Source organism: Babylonia areolata, chromosome 6 (assembly GCF_041734735.1).
Source record: "Babylonia areolata isolate BAREFJ2019XMU chromosome 6, ASM4173473v1, whole genome shotgun sequence".
NCBI classification, from domain to species: domain Eukaryota; kingdom Metazoa; phylum Mollusca; class Gastropoda; order Neogastropoda; family Buccinidae; genus Babylonia; species Babylonia areolata.
In genome coordinates, this window is record NC_134881.1 from 50,841,523 (window position 1) to 50,860,721 (window position 19,199).

Here is a 19,199-nt window from a genome sequence, read left to right on the forward strand (position 1 = left end):
CACAAGTGGGCTTTTTACGTGTATGACCGTTTTTACCCCGCTAAGTAGGCAGCCATACTCCATTTTCAGGAATGTACATGCTGTGTATGTTCTTCTTTCCATAACCCACCAAACGCTGACATGGATTACAGGATCTTTAACATGCGTATTTGATCTTCTGTTTGCGTATACACCCGAAGAGGGTTCAGGCACAAGCAGGTCTGCACACAAGTTGACCAGTGAGATCGGAAAAATCTCCCCTTTACCCACCAGACGCCATTACATAGATTTGAACCTGGGACCCTCAGATTGAAAGTCCAACGCTTTGACCACTCAGCTTTTGCGGCAGTCAGGATTAGGATGAATCTCACCCAGCTTGGTCTGGACAGATGATGGGCGCAACAGCTGAGTGGTTAAAGCATTGGACTTTCAGTCTGACGGTCCCTGGCTCTGATTCAACAGCTGAGTGGTTAAAGCACTGGACTTTCAGTCTGAGGGTCCCTGGCTCTAATTCAACAGCTGAGTGGTTAAAGGATTGGACTTTCAGTCTGACGGTCCCTGGCTCAAATTCAACAGTGAGTGGTTAAAGCATTGGACTTTCAGTCTGGGGGTCTCAGGCTCTAATTCAACAGCTGAGTGGTTAAAGCACTGGACGTTCAGTCTGAGGGTCCCAGGCTCTAATTCAACAGCTGAGTGGTTAAAGCATTGGACTTTCAGTCTGAGGGTCCCTGGCTCTAATTCAACAGTGAGTGGTTAAAGCATTGGACTTTCAGTCTGAGGGTCCCTGGCTCTAATTCAACAGCTGAGTGGTTAAAGCATTGGACTTTCAGTCTGAGGGTTGCAGGCTCTAATTCAACAGCTGAGTGGTTAAAGCATTGGACTTTCAGTCTGAGGGTCGCAGGCTCTAATTCAACAGTGAGTGGTTAAAGCATTGGACTTTCAGTCTGAGGGTCCCTGGCTCTAATTCAACAGTGAGTGGTTAAAGCATTGGACTTTCAGTCTGAGGGTCGCAGGCTCTAATTCAACAGCTGAGTGGTTAAAGCATTGGACTTTCAGTCTGACGGTCCCTGGCTCTAATTCAACAGCTGAGTGGTTAAAGCATTGGACTTTCAGTCTGAGGGTCACAGGCTCTAATTCAACAGCTGAGTGGTTAAAGCATTGGACTTTCAGTCTGACGGTCCATGGCTCTAATTCAACAGCTGAGTGGTTAAAGCATTGGACTTTCAGTCTGACGGTCCCAGGATCTAATTCTGGCCATGGCGATTGGTGGGTAAAGGGTGGAGATTTTCCCTATCTCTCAGGTCAACAGATGTGCAGACCTGCTTGTGCCTGAACCTCCTTCATGTGTATCCCCATGCAGAAGTTCATATACACACTTTTAAAAGATCCTGTAATCCATGTCAGCATTCGGTGGGTTGTGGAAACAAGAACATACCTGGCATGCACCCCTCAAACCCCCCCCCCCCCAAAAAAAAAACAACGGAGTATGACTGCCTGTATGATGGGGATAAAAATTGTTCATTCACACGTGTAAAAAGGCCACTCATGTATACAGGTGAACATGGGAGTCACAGCCTACAAACAAAGTAGGAGGTCTGGACAGAAAATGAAGTTTGGGCCAGTGTATATTCTGTAGCTGTTTTCTTCCTAGTCCTGTTTTGTATCATAATTTTATCTTCTCATTGGGTTTTGTACCATATCTTCTCTTTTTTTTTGTTTCAGGACAGGGATCCTCTTTTGAAAATGAAAAAAAAAAAATTTAGGAAAGGAACAGATCAGTCCGTGAAATGAGTCAGTATTAGCGACAGAATTGCTGTGTTATTATCCAATCACTTGCATTTTATTTTTGGGAGTTTGATCACCAGCATTGGCAAAATTACTGTTGGTGTAGTTGTTGTTGTAGTTTGTTTTTCCCTGATGAGCGTAGGGCCAACAGGATAATGTCCAGTTTTGTCAACAGCCATAAGATGGATGCCATAGCCGAATAGTTAAAGCGTTGGACTTTCGATCAGAGGGTCCCGGGTTCGAATCATGGTGACGGCGCCTGGTGGGTGAAGGGTGGAGATTTTTACGATCTCCCAGGTCAACATATGTGCAGACCTGCTAGTGCCTGAACCCCCTTCGTGTGTATATGCAAGCAGAAGATCAAATACGCACGTTAAAGATCCTGTAATCCATGTCAGCGTTCGGTGGGTTATGGAAACAAGAACATACCCAGCATGCACACCCCCGAAAACGGAGTATGGCTGCCTACATGGCGGGGTAAAAACGGTCATACACGTAAAAGCCCACTTGTGTGCATATGAGTGAATGCAGAAGAAGAAGAAGGTTAAGAGTCCATGAGAGTCCGGGCTCAGTCCATGCTTTCGCCCACGTTTGACAGGAAAAGTCAAACTGAGTGTCTGGTCATTCGGACGAGATGATAAACCGAGATATCCTGCGTGCAGCATGCACTTGGCGCTCTGAAAAAAAGAACCCCGGGCAACAATAGGGTTGTCCTCAGGCAAAAATTCTGCAGACATCCATTCTGATAGGTACACAAATATATATAATGCATGCGCTCAAGGCCTGATACAGTGTGTTAAATTATGTTGTTTGTCAGGCATCTGCCAAGCAGATGGTGTGTTGCAGAAATGCAGAAAGGCAGCAAAAGGCAGATTTATCTGTGAGTGTTAGAGAGCATTAGCAATATTAATGATAGCATTAACGACAAAAGGCAGATTTATCTGTGAGTGTCAGAGAGCATTAGCAATGTTAATGACAGCGGTTAACAGCAAAAGGCAGATTAAAGAATAACATTGAAAACAGGGACATTTTTTGCTGATAAAAATGTCAGTGGATTTCTTTGCGTGAAACATCATCAGAGACATATCAAGGTTTGAGATGGCTAGTGTTTAAAGCCAGTGGGAATTCAATTTGCAGACAGGTTACTTTTATCATAGTCATTACTGTGATTCATAATATGAACACTGGTTGAAACTACTTTTGGATATTGTATAGCTGACAGCTGGTGAGATTATTGGAAAAGACTCTTGCCGAAATGTGTTTTTTCTTTTTCTTTTGATGCACAAGAAATGTTTTGAATTGTAGGAGTATGCACCTTTGTCCATATCTTATTTGCATGACTTCAGTGGTGTCATTATGTGACGTTACTTGCACACCAAAGTTTTGCATTGTATAATTATACATGTATCAACTGCACCAATTAAATGGCTACAGCATGTTTTATGTCTTTTTCAGAACTATACATCTGTTTCCAGTTTTGTGTTGATTAAATGTCAGTTTTTTACAGCTACAGTCAGTATGCTTTGTTGATGTTGCTTTGCATTCTTATGTGGGTTTTTTAAGCAAATAATTTCCTGATTTGTTTTCTGTTCTCTTTTGATACAAACAAGCATTCTAGTTCCAGCATACAACAGAACATTTCAATGAACACTGATAGCATAAAGAGTATGTGCGCATTTGTGGATGCAAATAATTCATGCATACACACACACACACACACATATATGTAACATCATGGAAGCATATGTGACTATGCTTTTACAATTTCACTGCAGACCTGTATAGATCAGTGTGTACTTGTCTATGTGTCATGTCATTAGAAGTTGCATATATCTGTCTGTCTGTCTAGATATATGTTTATGTATATAATAATCATCTATCTATCTATATATCTATCTACACACACACATATATGTACAGACACTATCAGGGTGCAGGTCTCAAGCACATTTGATTTTACAAGTGGTCTTGGATATTTATGACCATTTTTTTTTTTTTAATCTCCTGATGTTTAACCCCTTGACTGCTGCTGATGAGTCTGCTGGTCAGTGAAGGGCTGCCACTTCAGGAAGATGACACTGAGGTCAGAGGTCAGGTTAGAGGTCAGGATGACGGTCACCATTCTTTATTTGAACATTTCCTCTTGGGACTGTATTACTTAATTTTGTTGAGCAAAATAATTACACCATTGATGGAAACATGAAAAGTAGCAATGACACTTCATGCTACACTGATATCATTTCACCAAGGCTTAGCAGTCAATGGGTTAAACAGCCAAGAACTTTTTTTTGGGGTGGTGGACACTGTGTGTTGGATGTGCTCATCATCCTACAGTTCACTGAACACACAAACAGATTTTGTGAAATTTACTGTTGGAGTTCTATCTCCTGCATGCGTATGATCATGGAAAGGGTTAAGGCACCAGCAGGTCTGCACGTATATTGAACCAGCAAGTGAAAATAATGTCTTGTCATAACAGAACCCCCCAAAATACTGCCACTGCCAGGATGGTCTGTCACTGTTAAGGGAGCCACTGGCTGTTCACAGAGTAAGTGCTATCAGTGTCACGACCCAGAGGAGACCCTGCACTGTTGCTGAGTCACTTTGGTGATCATGTTCAGTATAGTGCCTGTTTTGATTCAACATATACCTGCTGGATTCAACCCATGGAAATAAGGTGTTCTTGCAAAACATTAAACATAGGGTACACTTACTGCATCACCAATATGGACATGTGCGCCAAACCCACTAAGCAGCACATTGGACCGTAACATGAAGATCTGCTGAAATCAGTCAAGAAAAGAGCACTATGTTGGTGTGGTCACGTAATGGACTGAACCTGCTCCATCCATGAACTGAGTATATACAGTTCTGTCACAGAAACAATCCATAACACCCTTCACATTCCCACATATCTTTGGAAATCTAATCGGACTGAAGGACCCAAAATACAGAGACTCCATCAAACGTCACCCTGTAAGTAATTCAGTTAAAATGCCAGGCAGACTGACTGTTATTATGACCAATGTCATTGTCAGCAGCCACCATCGCCATTATTTGGAGCTGCCTTCTTTTAATGCCACATATCAGTACAGATGTCATTCAATGATCCATTTGACAATGCAAAATGTGACAGGGTGAATGTTAAACACATCGGCCCCCTGAATGTGTCCCTGGCTGCCTGGGTCACCAAACGTTTTCTTTAACTCACTCAGTACGGCCAGTCCTCTCTTCTCCTTGACACAGATCCCTCGGATGTCCAGTGGGTGTCTGAATGACCCAACCTTTAGCTTCCGTCGTCAGAATTGTGGTATTCTTTGTCAACATTCACCTCTTCAGTATAAGAGCCTTCCGCTTGCAATATTTTGATGACGGTAATTGGGGTGAAACGCTGTTAACGTCGTCTGTTTCGCCGTTCGTATGGAGAGAGTTAAAAAAAACCCCAAAACAACACACACCGGCAAAACATTTTCCTCCACTTTTGCAGTGTGCCCTTTCCAATGAAAATTGAGAACAGTCCCTAGTCATATTATTAGCTGACGTTGTTTGATCAAGTTGAATCATTCTAGTTGTTGACAGAGGTGAGAGAGAGAGAGAGAGAGACAAGACAAGACAAGACAAATTCTATATTTCGAGGATAATAGAGTAAGCACTGGTGTGCTTTTTTACATCCAGTCCCTGCCCTGAATAGGGTCTACACTACACAATATTTAATAAAAATGAAAGCATAGTGTTTGTAGAGATACATAACAGAGGAAAAAATATACATAAATCAAAACAAAACCACTCACACGCGCACACACACGCACACGGCATACAGGCACTAGCATGGTGATACAGTAGTAAAATGCATAGGAAAATAAAATGAACAAAATGAAAGAAACACATACAACACACACCCCACTACAGACCAGAATGGGGGATAGAGGGTGAGGAAGGTTCTCAGTCAACCATACACATTTGACAAACAGTATCAATAAAATGAACGATTTACATTACAAATTATGGCATAAGGTGGGAAAGGCAATGTTTTTTGAAGGTGGTTGGGCAATGGTGCTGTTTAATTGTTTCTGGGAGTGAGTTCCATAGGGTGGCGCCTGAGTAAACCAGACCGGATTTGAACAAGTCAGTTCTTGAAATTGGGATAAGAGAGAGAGAGAGAGAGAGAGAGAGAGCGCACTCCAATGTTTAACTTGTTAAATTTAAAGAATAAACAATTATATCTCAAGATTTTGGTCGACACGAAAAACATTGTCGTTACGAAACCGGCAGATGCTTTGAATTACGCGGGCATATAAGCTATAACCCTTCTCATCCGAAGTACATTCCTTTTAAATGACAAAGCAATCCACCCGTTTTTCCGCCACCCACCAGGCCTAGTTTAGTACTTGCACGCATCGTTGATTAACGCACTCCTACGTACACACCCGTGATCAGCCTGACTCATTCACTTTTGCCTGACATGCAAATGCAAATTTCGGCCAACAGCCACTAAACACTGGTCAAAGACAAACGAATGAACGACACACCTGAGTGTGTTAAACAGGTGGCGCTGCGTGACAATGCTACCTGAGTCACGTGATACAGGAAGTATAATCCAAATCGTTTGGGACCCTTCACCCGGGTGAAAATACAAGCCGGGCCTGGTTGAGTTTGCGCTTATCGAATGTCAAGTGTGCGAAAAGTGAAGACACAACTTCGGATCTCATCCCAATCGTGTTTGCAAACAGTGATTTTACTACCAAACATTTTCATACTGCGTTGGAAATATCCCGCAGTGAAGTTCAAAAAGTGAGCTGAGATAACAATTCTAATCAACGATCGCCATGTCTGCAAAATCGACGTGGATGTCCGGTGGAAGTGGTAGCGGTGTTTATGATCCTGTTACAACAGCGGACAACGTGGTCCAGTACACTGACCAAGACGAAGGCTGGCTGAGGTTTAAAGGTCGAAAGTACAACTTTGGAACGTATCGGAACACTGGACTGAAAGGACTGTGTGATAATGTCCGAAACAGAACAAGACCGAAATGTCTGTTCATTGGTTTCATCGCCACAGTTTTGCTGCTTCTGCTGATCGCGATTATCGTCATCGCGTCGCATCGGGACTCAAATCCCAGTCCAAGTTTCAAGAAATGGGTGAACACAACCACAGGTGAGTCGGTGGGTCAGGCCTAAAAGTTGTTGGCAGGGTGAGCGTTGCACAACGCGGTAGATCAAAGGATGAGTCATTGGTGCTTTGCCCACATCAATACATTTCTGAATATTCTTTGGATTAACTCTAGTATCGTTACTGTGGCATTTACTTTTAGATCAGATTTGGTATTGCACAAGTATCAGTTTGATTTTAGTTGTCATGTGCTGATGCAGTTATGTATGATCCGATTAGTATGATTTAAATAGTGTATTGTTTTACCAGAAAGTGAAAGTGAAACGGGGAAGTAGGCCTAAATGTGATAAGATTGTTATTTACTTTGTGTTTTGTTATGATTGAAGAAGTTTAGCAGACCGGAAATCAATGTTGCATGCTTTAGAAACCTTTAAAAAATTTTTTAAAAAGTTATATTGTTTAAATGATATATTAATAAACTTATTGTCTGTTTTTGCAGTCACAGAAATTCACTGAGTAAGCTTACCTTCTGCCGTTCTGGTAATGGAATATAAAGCAGTGATTGGCTGATACTGTGACAGCTCAGCTAAAGGAGGTGCACAAGAATCGGAAATAATGATTATACAGAATTAAACATTCATAGATGCGTCACTGTATCATATCTCAAATGAAGAATGTTACAGGCATCTTGAAGCAACAGCACAGAGTATATCTAAAGTAAGTATAGACAGCAAGATTTTAAATTTGATTCCAAAATGAAGACATTTCCATCAGGGATTATAAAAGGGAAAGTGATGCCTGCTTCACTGCACTGTTGCTGACAGGTAGTTCTGCTCATATTTTTAATATTTTACACAGACTAAATATGTTGGTGGGGAGAGGGGGTGGGGGGAGAGTGCATTACCTGTATCACATATGAAAAGCAGTTTATATTGAATCAGGTTAACTTCCATTATTATAGATTGTTAATTTTACACCAAAATTCATTCAGTGTCAAGAATAAGATTTTAAAGAAGAAATCTTACAGAAATTAGTCTCCTTTAACTGAATTAGCTGAATCTCTTTTGGCCTAATACAATCCCATTCAGCATTGGTGTTTTTCTTTGATTTGATTGTAGACGTACTCAGAGACTGTATATGTGCTGTTGTAGTGTAGCATTATTCAGAATTTTAAGCTAAAATTAGTCATCAATAACAGATGCTTCCACTTCAGCCACGTTTAGGTGATACTAGTACTTACATGTCTTCGCTTGAACTGTGTTGTGCACAGTTAAGGTTATAAAAGTGTATTATTTCAATATTTGTTACTTCTGAAGTGTTGAATATGAGACTAGTAGTAAACAGAATGCAAATTTATAAATCATACTTTGTTAATAACATAGGCTGCTTCTTTCCTACACCCTTTTCTGTCCTTTTATCAGTTTTCAGTTTGTCATTTTTACACTGATTACAGCCTGAACAAAACAGCAGGTACAAACTAGTAAATTTCCCGTCTGAAGCATGCACAGAACAGACACTAAGTCTAACAGACAGACAAACACATGTGTGCACTCACATGCTTGCGCACACACACGCTTTGCACGCACATGCATGTGCACACACACACACAGAGTAACACGCACACACAGTGACACACACACACACACACACACACACACACACACACACACAGAGTCAAATCATGACAAAGATTTTGTTTTGTCAATGTTGAAAGAATAATACACACTTGTGACTTAGCATTGAGATGTATGTACAGATGATATGTAACTCAGTGAAAAGAATACAAATTAAAATTTAGATATAACACCTTGTGCACAGAACACGTTTGATCTGTTGTAATCAATGTCTGCTGGCTTAGGCCATATTATCCGTATTTTACTGATTATTTGTGTTTTCAGCTGTTTCGACTTTAAACCCAAGAAAAGTCACAAATTTGACAAAGGCTGTGACGCTGTCATTTACCATACATACAGAAGATACAGCCACAGACATGTACACACACACACTCTCTCTCTCTCTCCCTCTCTCTCTCTCTCTGTCTTCTCATTCTCACTCTCATTTTCTTTGTATGGAGCTCTGTCACTGTGTGTGTGTGTGTGTGAGCTTCAGTCCCAGAGTTACACAACTTGTTAGATACCACTATGTTACCTGTGTCTCTTGGGTAGGTTGTTTTAAGGTGAGATCTTACTGGTTATGACACTGACTTGTGACAGTGGCCTTTGCCTGTGCCCCTTCTTTCATTCAGTTCCCCCACACTGTATTGACTTTTTGTCATGATTCTCTGTTGACCAGCTAGTTTTGCTTTTATGAGATTTTCTGTCTGGTTCCAGGCAGCTTTCTGTGTATGTTTTTTTTTTTTCCTTTCTATTTTCTCTTTGTCACACTTAGTGTTTTCTATGCCGTCTGTGAATTTGTTGTTCTGGTTTGCCTCATCTGGTGTAGAACTCTTGCTTTGCTTCTACATGTACATGAAAAACGTTTGTCGTTGAATTGTGTTGTGGAGACAATGGGAATACACAGTAAATGTATCACTGAGTACTTTGTGTTGCACACATGTGCAGACAGTAGAAACACACAGACACATGCTGATAGAGAGACAGACAGACAGTCACACACACTGACACTCACTCACACATGCACATGCACACACACACACACACACACACACACACACACACACACACACACACACACACACAGTGACACACACACACACACATGCTGATAGAGACAGACAGACAGACAGTCACACACACTGACACTCACTCACACATGCGCACACACATGTGCATGCACGCGCGTACACACACACACACACATACACACTTACATACACAGAGTACATGTGCAACACAGTGAAACACACTTGTACCAACAATTAACATGCTCAGATACTGACACAGTGACAGAGTGACAGTAACGCTTTCTTCTTTCTTTGTTAATAACTTAAGTTCACATGATATGCACATGTATATATATACTATATATGAACTGAAATTGAAAAGTATTGATATTTATAATTCAATTATACTTTGTAGCCCTGTGTGTTTTTCTTTCTTTTAAATTTTTTTAAAATTATATTTACTGACTGCATATTCCATTCATTATTTGTTGAATGCATTTGACAGTTTGCTTTAACTGTTTTCAATCATCAGACCAAGAAAAAAAAAATACATATATGCATATAATTTGTAGGTTCCACCCAGCAGTAATGATGGATATATATATTACTATAGTATAGTAATGAAGAGTTAATATTTTGCATGATTCCTTAAAGGTGGGAATAAACCCAAACCCAAAGCTCTTTTCATGATAGTGTTTGGTTTATTCTTGAAGAATTTTCAAGCTGCTTTGAGTGATTTTAATTTATGTCCTGTATTGATTTCAGGTCTGAACTTTCGGCCAGTGGGACAGCAGGGGACAGTCTTCCTGCCCTTCAGTGTGCAGGAAGGAAAAAACGATTCCTACCTGGACTACATAAAGCAGCTGGACGCCGCACTTGAACGTAAGCATGTATAGATTTCCATATATATTGTATTCTTCATTTTTCATATATTTTTTTTTATTGAATTCACAGAGATGCCAGCTGTTACGATTTCGCCGTATTTTGTTACACTCGATCGCAGTTTGTTCCGACATTACACCAACGTCAAAATTGTTCTGACGAGTTCATTTTCGACTACATAGCATGGTGGACCTTTGCTATACAGGGTACTGATTATCATTATTGACTTCAATTTGATATGTTTTGTGTGATTGTAGAACAACATCAGTTACAAAAGAAAGTGCTATTCACATGTACTGAAGTTAATGTTCACATGACACAATTGTGACATCACCTCCCACAGCTAAATCATGCTGCAGACCACAGCTTGCTAAAGTTGCTGTCAGGGACACACCCGAAGCCAAAATAAAACATTGATTTTTAAAAGAAAAGACAACAAAAACAAAACAAAAAACAACCTTATAAGCTTTAAAGTTAACAAAAAAAGCACAAAAAAACAACAACCCAAAAACCAACCTCATGAGCTTTAAAGTTAAACGCTTTCATCCATAATTGGTTCACTTCATTATGAATGTGGATTAATATAGTAAAAAGAAAAAATAAGGATACTTGTTATGTGTAGCACTTGAACAAGTGTGTGTGCAAGCATGCTTTGTGTGTGTGTGTGTGTGTGTGTGTGTATGTGTGTGTGACTGTTAAATCATGGATATTTTTTGTCTGCTTACATCCACAGCTTACAAAACGGTGCACATCCACAACGGTCCCAATGTAGTGTGCAACTCCACCTACAAGCCAGTAGACAAAGTTTGCCAGCAACCGCTCACTGTCTTTGGGACGAACTGTGTTCCCACACACAAATACGGTTACTCTGCCGGCCAGCCCTGCATTCTGCTGACTTTAAACTTGGTGAGTCAAACTGAAGGTGGCCAGGGGCTCAGAACTGTTGGGCCTTAACTTCAGTTACAGCTTGTATTGCAAGATATCTCAATAAATAAATAGAATTTCGTAACCCTTGGTGTCTCATTTATGATGACTTAATGTGTTAGTTTCTGTGTCTAGGTGTCCAAGCATGTAGACATGTCCTTTTTCTTTTTTTGTTTTCTTCTACACCATATCTGCTAAACCAGTAGAGTGCCTATAAGACGTCAGTTGACGTCCTACAAAAAGTATTGCCATAGTGCGTACGAGACGTCCACTGACATCCTGCATATGTTCCGATTTTTCCTTCATTGGAGTTTGGTTCAGTTCACATAAACAGACTGAACAGTTAGTTTGATGTGTCTGGATTATAAAAATACTATTTAAATGAACTTACATCAGGTAGAAGACCTCTTTCTACTCAATAACAATTTGCTGACCACGTGATACGCGTGTGGAAAAGGGGGTAGCATCATGTGTGAACAAATGCATTGAAAACTGTGTCTAGTTAAGTAAATAGTCAAAGTCAGCAGATTTTCACAATTCTGAAAGCTGTGCTTGTGATTATGGACAGCTTTAGGATGGTCCATGGAGAAGGATCTCTCTTGTCTTCATGATTGGTTTGAAAACGAAGGTGATTGACAACAACAGTTACGAAACTAACAGCCCATTTTATGGTAATTCAGTCCGTCCATTCAATCAGACAGTGTTTTTGAAAAACTGGCAATGACTGACATAATTCGTGGAGCCAGTGTTGGAAGAAGGGGAAAGAGAGGGAGAGGGGTGATGTAAGACAATAGGTCGAATGCCAGCCAGAGGTCATCAAGGGGGCATGGCTTTTGGGAAGAGTGAACTCGCATTTCAAAGCAGACAGCAGGCAATAGACAGCTGCCAGTGCTCCACGATTTTCATGAAATGCAGTGCTGAACCTGCACTGGCTGTGAAACACGTGCTTTTTGTTTTTAACGCTTTTTTTTCCCCGCTGAATCAGAGGGATGACTTGTTTGAAGAGGTGGCAAGCGGATGCACAGCAGGCAATTTAATCGGCCTATGTGCAGCTTGAAAAGAGTGAATGTCATTAAAGAACTTCACCCTCTCACTTGCAAATGCTTTTTGCTGTCAGAAAGCTGACCAGTTCAGTTTCTGGGACCTACAATCAACCTAATTGGGTAAAAGAGCCCAGAAGACGAATCTACATTGATTTTCCTTCACAAAAACGTTTACTTTCTTTCTGTATCACCCATAGCTTTTGTGCTAGAATTTTTTGTGATTTATTACTCCCGAATCCTCAAAATTCCCTGGCAAGGGAGGAGCACTTAAAAAAAATTATAAAAAAAATAAAAAAATTTTTTATACAAAATTCTCTGGCACTGAACTGGCTAAAGAAAGAAAAAAGTACATACATTTTGATAAAGTGAAAGATAGTCCCTACATAGAATTAGAAGACAGATTATTGAAATAAAGTAATATAAATGACCATGTTCAGCAAAATTGTGTGCACCCATATTTGCATACTTATCTGTGTATGTATAAAACTATAATGCACGGATATTCATAATGCGCATGCAGGAATTGGCAGTCTGGCACTCTGTCCCTACCCAAAATGGACAGATGTACACACCCAGGCTACATGCTCTGCTTACACACAGATATAAATAATGAATGTGTACCTAACGACAAATGTGCCAGACTACTCATTCTGATTACCTGGCAGAATCCAGGCTCATAATATATATATATATATATTGATTTTATCATTCACTGTCAAAGAGGTTAGGAGGAAGGTGGCAGAATGGTTAAGACGCTCAGCTGCCAATACAGAGAGTCCGTGAGGGTGTGGGTTCGAATCCCGCTCTCGCCCTTTCTCCTAAGTTTGACTGGAAAATCAAACTGAGCGTCTAGTCTTTCGGATGAGACGATAAACCGAGGTCCCGTGTGCAGCACGCACTTGGCGTACTGAAAAAGAACCCATGGCAACGAGAGTGTTGTCCTCTGGCGAAATTACGTAAAATGAAATCCACTTTCATAGGTACACAAATATGTAAGCATGCACTCAAGGCCTGACTAAGCGCGTTGGGTTATGCTGCTGGTCAGGCATCTGCTCAACAGATGTGGTGTAGCGTGTATGGATTTGTCCGAACGCAGTGACGCCTCCTTGAGAAAGTGAAACTGAAACTGAAACTGTCAAAGAGGCCAGGGCAGTTGTCAGTGGTGGAGATTATCACATTCACAGTGTCTATCAGACTGTAATTTTGATTGTATTCATTACTACTAATACTAGTGCTTGTTTTCATTCAGAGTACACAGTATTGTTATTTGTTAAACCACTGATGGCAAGGACAATTGCTTTATATTAAGTTAAATGCTCAATTTGATTGTTAATTGTGCACAATCTTTTGTCTTGTTTTCGCTTTGTGTATTTTTTTGTGTTTCATCCTGGGGTTTTGTTTTGTTTTGTTTTTTTAACTATGAACTGTTCTATTTAGTTTTTATCATTGATAAAATCGCACGCGTGCGCGCACGCACACACACACACACACACACACACACACTAAACAAAAAAAAAAAAAGCAAAAACAACAAAAAAAACCCGAACACACACACACACACACACTGCCACACAGAACACACACACACACTGCCACACAGAACACACACACACACACACACACACACACACACACACACACACACACACCACCACCACCACCACCACCACCACCACCACCACCTGTGCACTTGCCCAGCCCCCACCCCTCCCACACCTCTTTCTTCACAAGATCACATAAAGATACTCACAAAAGTCACATAAATGTAGCTGTATCGAGTATATGCATGCATTCAGTACATTAGCGCAAGGAGCCCCATGCATGCATGCACACAGATGCAGCAGTTTCAGTTTCAAGGCGTCAGTGCACAGACAGATAATGTAGATAAAGTTGACACACACACACACACACACACACTCACACCTCACACACACACACACACACACAAACACACACACACACACACTGCATCTGGTGTAAAAGAAAAGAGAAATCAGCAGATGCCTGACCTTGGCATAAAGGTAGCATGCTGGCCAGGTCCAGAGTGATCAGTTGAGGGAATGATGCAGAATGTTGATCTGGTTGTGAGTGTCTCAAGGTTGAACATTATTGGAAGTGTGTTCATGTGTGGTCTGGAAAAATTACACATTGTCAGAGCTGTTTTGAGCACAGAGAACATTGGTTGAATGAGAAAGTTTTTTTTTTTTTTAAAGATCTAGTTCCATCTACAAGACCGAAAAATGCTTGATGTGCTGATTAATTTGTCATACATTTTTTTGGAGTGAAGAAATGAAAGGAGAGAATGGAATGAGATGGTGGAATGTGGATTGAACCTGTACTTTTGTTTCAGCCTGCAAACTACTCAGTCCGAGCTCTTCGCCCAAATGATGGTCAGATCTATGTGAAGGCTGAAAAAATCCTTGGGGAACGCTTTTCTCCAGAGGCAGTTGGCATTTCCTGTGAACCAGCTGTAAGTCACTGTGTGTGTGTGTGTGTGTGTGTGTGTGTGTGTGTGTGTGTGTGTGTGTGTGTTCAGTATACTGTGCACTATTCTTTTTGTGAATTTCGTTTTGTGTTTCTTGGGGAGCGGAGTGTTGCCGAAAACTTGAGTTTGCTGTGAAGTGTGTGGTTGTGTAGGTGTCAACAGACAGTACCACATCAGTACATGCATGGTGAATGAGGAAGACTTCAGTTTTGGTGTCACGTCCTGACTGTCAAACTGCTGCTTCTCTTCTTGCCTTCACTGCAGACTCAAACTGCAGGTCAAAACAGTATCCTGTGTTCTGTATCGCCTGAACTTTTAGGCTGGATATTGTCGTTATACTACATAAACTTAAAGATGGACATTGTCATCATACAACCTGAACTTAGCTTGTTGTCATACTGCCTGAACTTTAAGGATGGACATAGTGGTTATATAATACTACCTGAACTATAAGGATGGACATTGTCATCATACTACCTGAACTATAAGGATGGACATTGTCATCATATTACCTGAACTTTAAGGATGGACATTGTCGTCATACTACCTGAACTATAAGGATGGACATTGTTGTCATACTACCTGAACTTACAGGATGGACATTGTTGTCATACTACCTGAACTATAAGGATGGACATTGTCATCATACTACCTGAACTATAAGGATGGACATTGTCATCATACTACCTGAACTTTAAGGATGGACATTGTTGTCATACTACCTGAACTTTAAGGATGGACATTGTCATCATACTACCTGAACTATAAGGATGGACATTGTTGTCATACTACCTGAACTTACAGGATGGACATTGTTGTCATACTACCTGAACTTTAAGGATGGACATTGTTGTCATACTACCTGAACTATAAGGATGGACATTGTCATCATACTACCTGAACTATAAGGATGGACATTGTTGTCATACTACCTGAACTATAAGGATGGACATTGTCGTTATACTACCTGAACTTACAGGATGGACATTGTTGTCATACTACCTGAACTTTAAGGATGGACATTGTCGTCATACTACCTGAACTATAAGGATGGACATTGTTGTCATACTACCTGAACTTACAGGATGGACATTGTTGTCATACTACCTGAACTTTAAGGATGGACATTGTCATCATACTACCTGAACTATAAGGATGGACATTGTCGTCATACTACCTGAACTTTAAGGATGGACATTGTCATCATACTACCTGAACTATAAGGATGGACATTGTCGTTATACTATCTGAACTTTAAGGATGGACATTGTCGTCATACTACCTGAACTTACAAGATGGACATTGTCGTCATACTATCTGAACTCTAAGGATGGACATTGTCGTCATACTACCTGAATTTTAAGGATGGACATTGTCATTATACTATCTGAATTTAAGGATGGACATACTACCCTAATCCTTAAGGACCCAGAAAAGAGAGCAAGCAGGATGGGTTCATTGACTCACTTGTTTTCAGTATTTTTCTCTCCCCAAACCCAAGAAGGCACATGTATACCCTCTGTATATATGTATTTATTGTGTATAATGAAGTGTTTTTTATATACATCTCAGACTTTGCGTTAGAGCATTTAATTTAAAAAAAGGTATTGAAGGCTGAAAGCGAACCTGTATTTCAGATAAATTATTTGCTTACATGAAGTGCCTTTGTCTTCGTCTTAGCACTTGTGGCATGAATATTTTACTGAGAAAATGTGTAGATGTTATATAACATGTAACATAACTTCGCAGTATGGTAATTCCATCAATCTGTATTTACATGGATCATTACCTGTAAAAAAAAGTATTTGCTCACCAGTATCCAAAAAAAATACATTAAAGTAAATAGAAAGTTAGAGTGGTTTTTGTTTGGTTTTGTTGTAGTCCTTTCGTCCAGTTCCGTATGGATAACCGTAAGACCCACATGGTTTGGTGAAGTTACAGCAGTCTTTACCTTCTTGATCTGCTGCAGACACCTGAAGACAAGCAGTACATAGGGAACACCAGCGCTCTAGGAGATGCCATTGACTACAACCCAGGGACAGGTTTCCCCCTGTACTTTTTCCGCCCTCGTACTGTGGACAGCTTCCTACCCCCGGCCGTCATGGTGCAGTTCCGCACCATCCGTGACTCCCTGCTGCATCCTCACATGGTGCGGCTCCAGTGCACTGCCTGGGGCAAGGCCATGGACCCTCAGGGCAACGTCGTCAACGACAACGGTGTTTTCACCACCACCTTCATCTTCAGGATCCATTAGGAGGTCACCACGGCCTGGTTTGGAAAACTGACGCTGTGTGACTTTGTTTGTTTGTTGGAGAGCAGAGGGAGGGGTGGTGGATCAGGGCTGGGGTGTTTGTTTGCAGTGTGGGAATGGGAATGTGAAGGGAACAAACTGTTCAGCTTTTGATTAATGGTGGGTTGCTGGTTTGCAGCTGAATGGGAGGTATAGAACTTTCTGAGATGCCATGCTTGCTGTGGTCATCAGTATGGATTGTGTTGTTGTGGGTTGGGTTTATATAATTTTACATTTTTTGTTTTCTAAAGGAGAGGGGAAGGTGTAGCTTTGATGAAAGATTCTTCAGCATCAGACATGATATCTGGAAGCAGACTGTAACTTGAAAAAACAGTATGCAGCAGGTCTGTGTATGAAAAGATTCCAGCATCAGCAGTTGTAAAGTTCCAAACAAGTAAAACAAATAAACACACAATTCTCTGCCAGAATTGTGTAGACTGCTGCTGTATTGAGCTTTGTCCAAACCAGTTTACCAGGCAATAGTCACAGAGATGATCCCTTCTACCTTTAGCCACACATGCCTGTATGGTAGGATTCAAAGAAAGCCATGGAAGAGCTAATAATGCCGAGGAAGTCTGTTAATTTTTGGAGCATATTTATCAGCTTACTTCATACGAATCTATGCCAGTTATGGATAATGGTCCATGTGACATGATTCTTTCAAAAAAAAAGAAAAGAAAAAAAGTTCCTCAGTAAGAAAATGTATGTGGGAGTTTCAAGATAAAAAAAAAAGACATGTTACATTATTGTCAAACAGAGCAGAACAGAACAAGAACAGAAAGAGTCGGGCCAAGAAAAGCTGGCACCGTCCAGGAAAGTAAAACATGGAGGAAGAGAGAAAAGAGGTGTTTCCCCCTCCACACAAAAACAAAGCAGTGTAATCAGAAAATGGTGCAGACTGCTGCAGCTGCTGTTTATCTTCTTCTTCTTCCTCTTTGTGTGTGCATATATGTACTTTTGAATTCTCACAGGGCAGTCTCCTGTGTTTGCTGTTGATGGGGAGAAAGACCATTGCTTTGTGAGGCAAACTGATTAACGTGTCTCAGGTTGTGGTATCAAGACTGAGGAACCTGGTCAAGCTTTGTCAAGTGAGGAAACAGCAGCAATGCTTTGACTTGCTTGTTTTCAGTGTAAGGGTCTGGGTATCCAGAAGGCTTTTTATATGCTGCTTTTTGTTTTGTTTGGTTCTGTTTTGTTTGTTTTTTTGAGTACTCAGAAGACCAGCATGGTGGTCAGTGGAGGTTGAACAGAAAGCAGGGGAAGAGAAGTGGTAGAATGTTGGGAAGAAAACTGGCAGCAGTTTTTGTTTGTTTATTTCTTTGATTTTCATTCTTGTAGCTCATGTAGCCTTTAGCAGAATTTTAGATTAATTGGGAAACTTAACAGGTTTCTTTGAAAGGAAGCCCCTTTGTTTTTGTATCTCATAATATTCTGTACATATTTCTGTTTTTGGTGAGAGCTTTTAATATATTCAGATAGTTCTTTTATACTTCTATTGTTGACATTTAGTAGATGTTAATGTATGAATATCTCAGTGTGATTTTTTAATTGCAAATATAGTTATATATTATTATAGGAATTGCATAATTAGCTGGATGTTTAAAGCATATATGTGGATATGTTGTATACTCTCATTCTTCATTTTATCAGCTCCTTTTGCTCATAGTATTTTCATGCTTTTTTTTTTTTTTTTTTTCAAAAACCATCCTCATTTTGCTCCTGGTATTTCAATATTTTCTTGAAAAAAAATTGGGTCTGTTGAATACCCTTGTTTTTTTCTTTGTGTTATTACACTTTTTAAACCAGTTCAAATTAGCCACCAGTGTTGCTTTGATCATTTCAACTGCTCAGTCACTTCAGGTACCTACTCTTTAAAAACCATCTTCTGAATTGTGCATTGTGTAAGAATGTGTTTCATGGATGCCATTAATTTGACAAAAACAGCTGTCCAGCCACACAATCAGTCCTTCCAACATAAACATATACCAGTGCACTTGCATGCCAGCGGAAATGTGAAAACGCGCATGTGCACACATGCAGGTACAAAGACGCACACTCAGGCTGTACGTTTGCATTACA

The 19,199-nt window shown here is 40.4% G+C and overlaps 1 protein-coding gene across 1 annotated transcript; it reads left to right on the top strand.

Annotated features, from left to right (window-relative positions):
• The first annotated feature begins 6,343 nt into the window (after positions 1 to 6,343).
• LOC143283127 (sodium/potassium-transporting ATPase subunit beta-like) lies at positions 6,344 to 18,813 on the top strand. Its single transcript, XM_076589268.1, has 5 exons — positions 6,344 to 6,918; positions 10,262 to 10,378; positions 11,112 to 11,284; positions 14,696 to 14,815; positions 16,800 to 18,813. Exons 1-5 carry the CDS (start codon positions 6,591 to 6,593, stop codon positions 17,082 to 17,084), a joined length of 1,023 nt encoding a protein of 340 aa, XP_076445383.1. The 5' UTR covers positions 6,344 to 6,590; the 3' UTR covers positions 17,085 to 18,813.
• Positions 18,814 to 19,199: the final 386 nt, after the last annotated feature.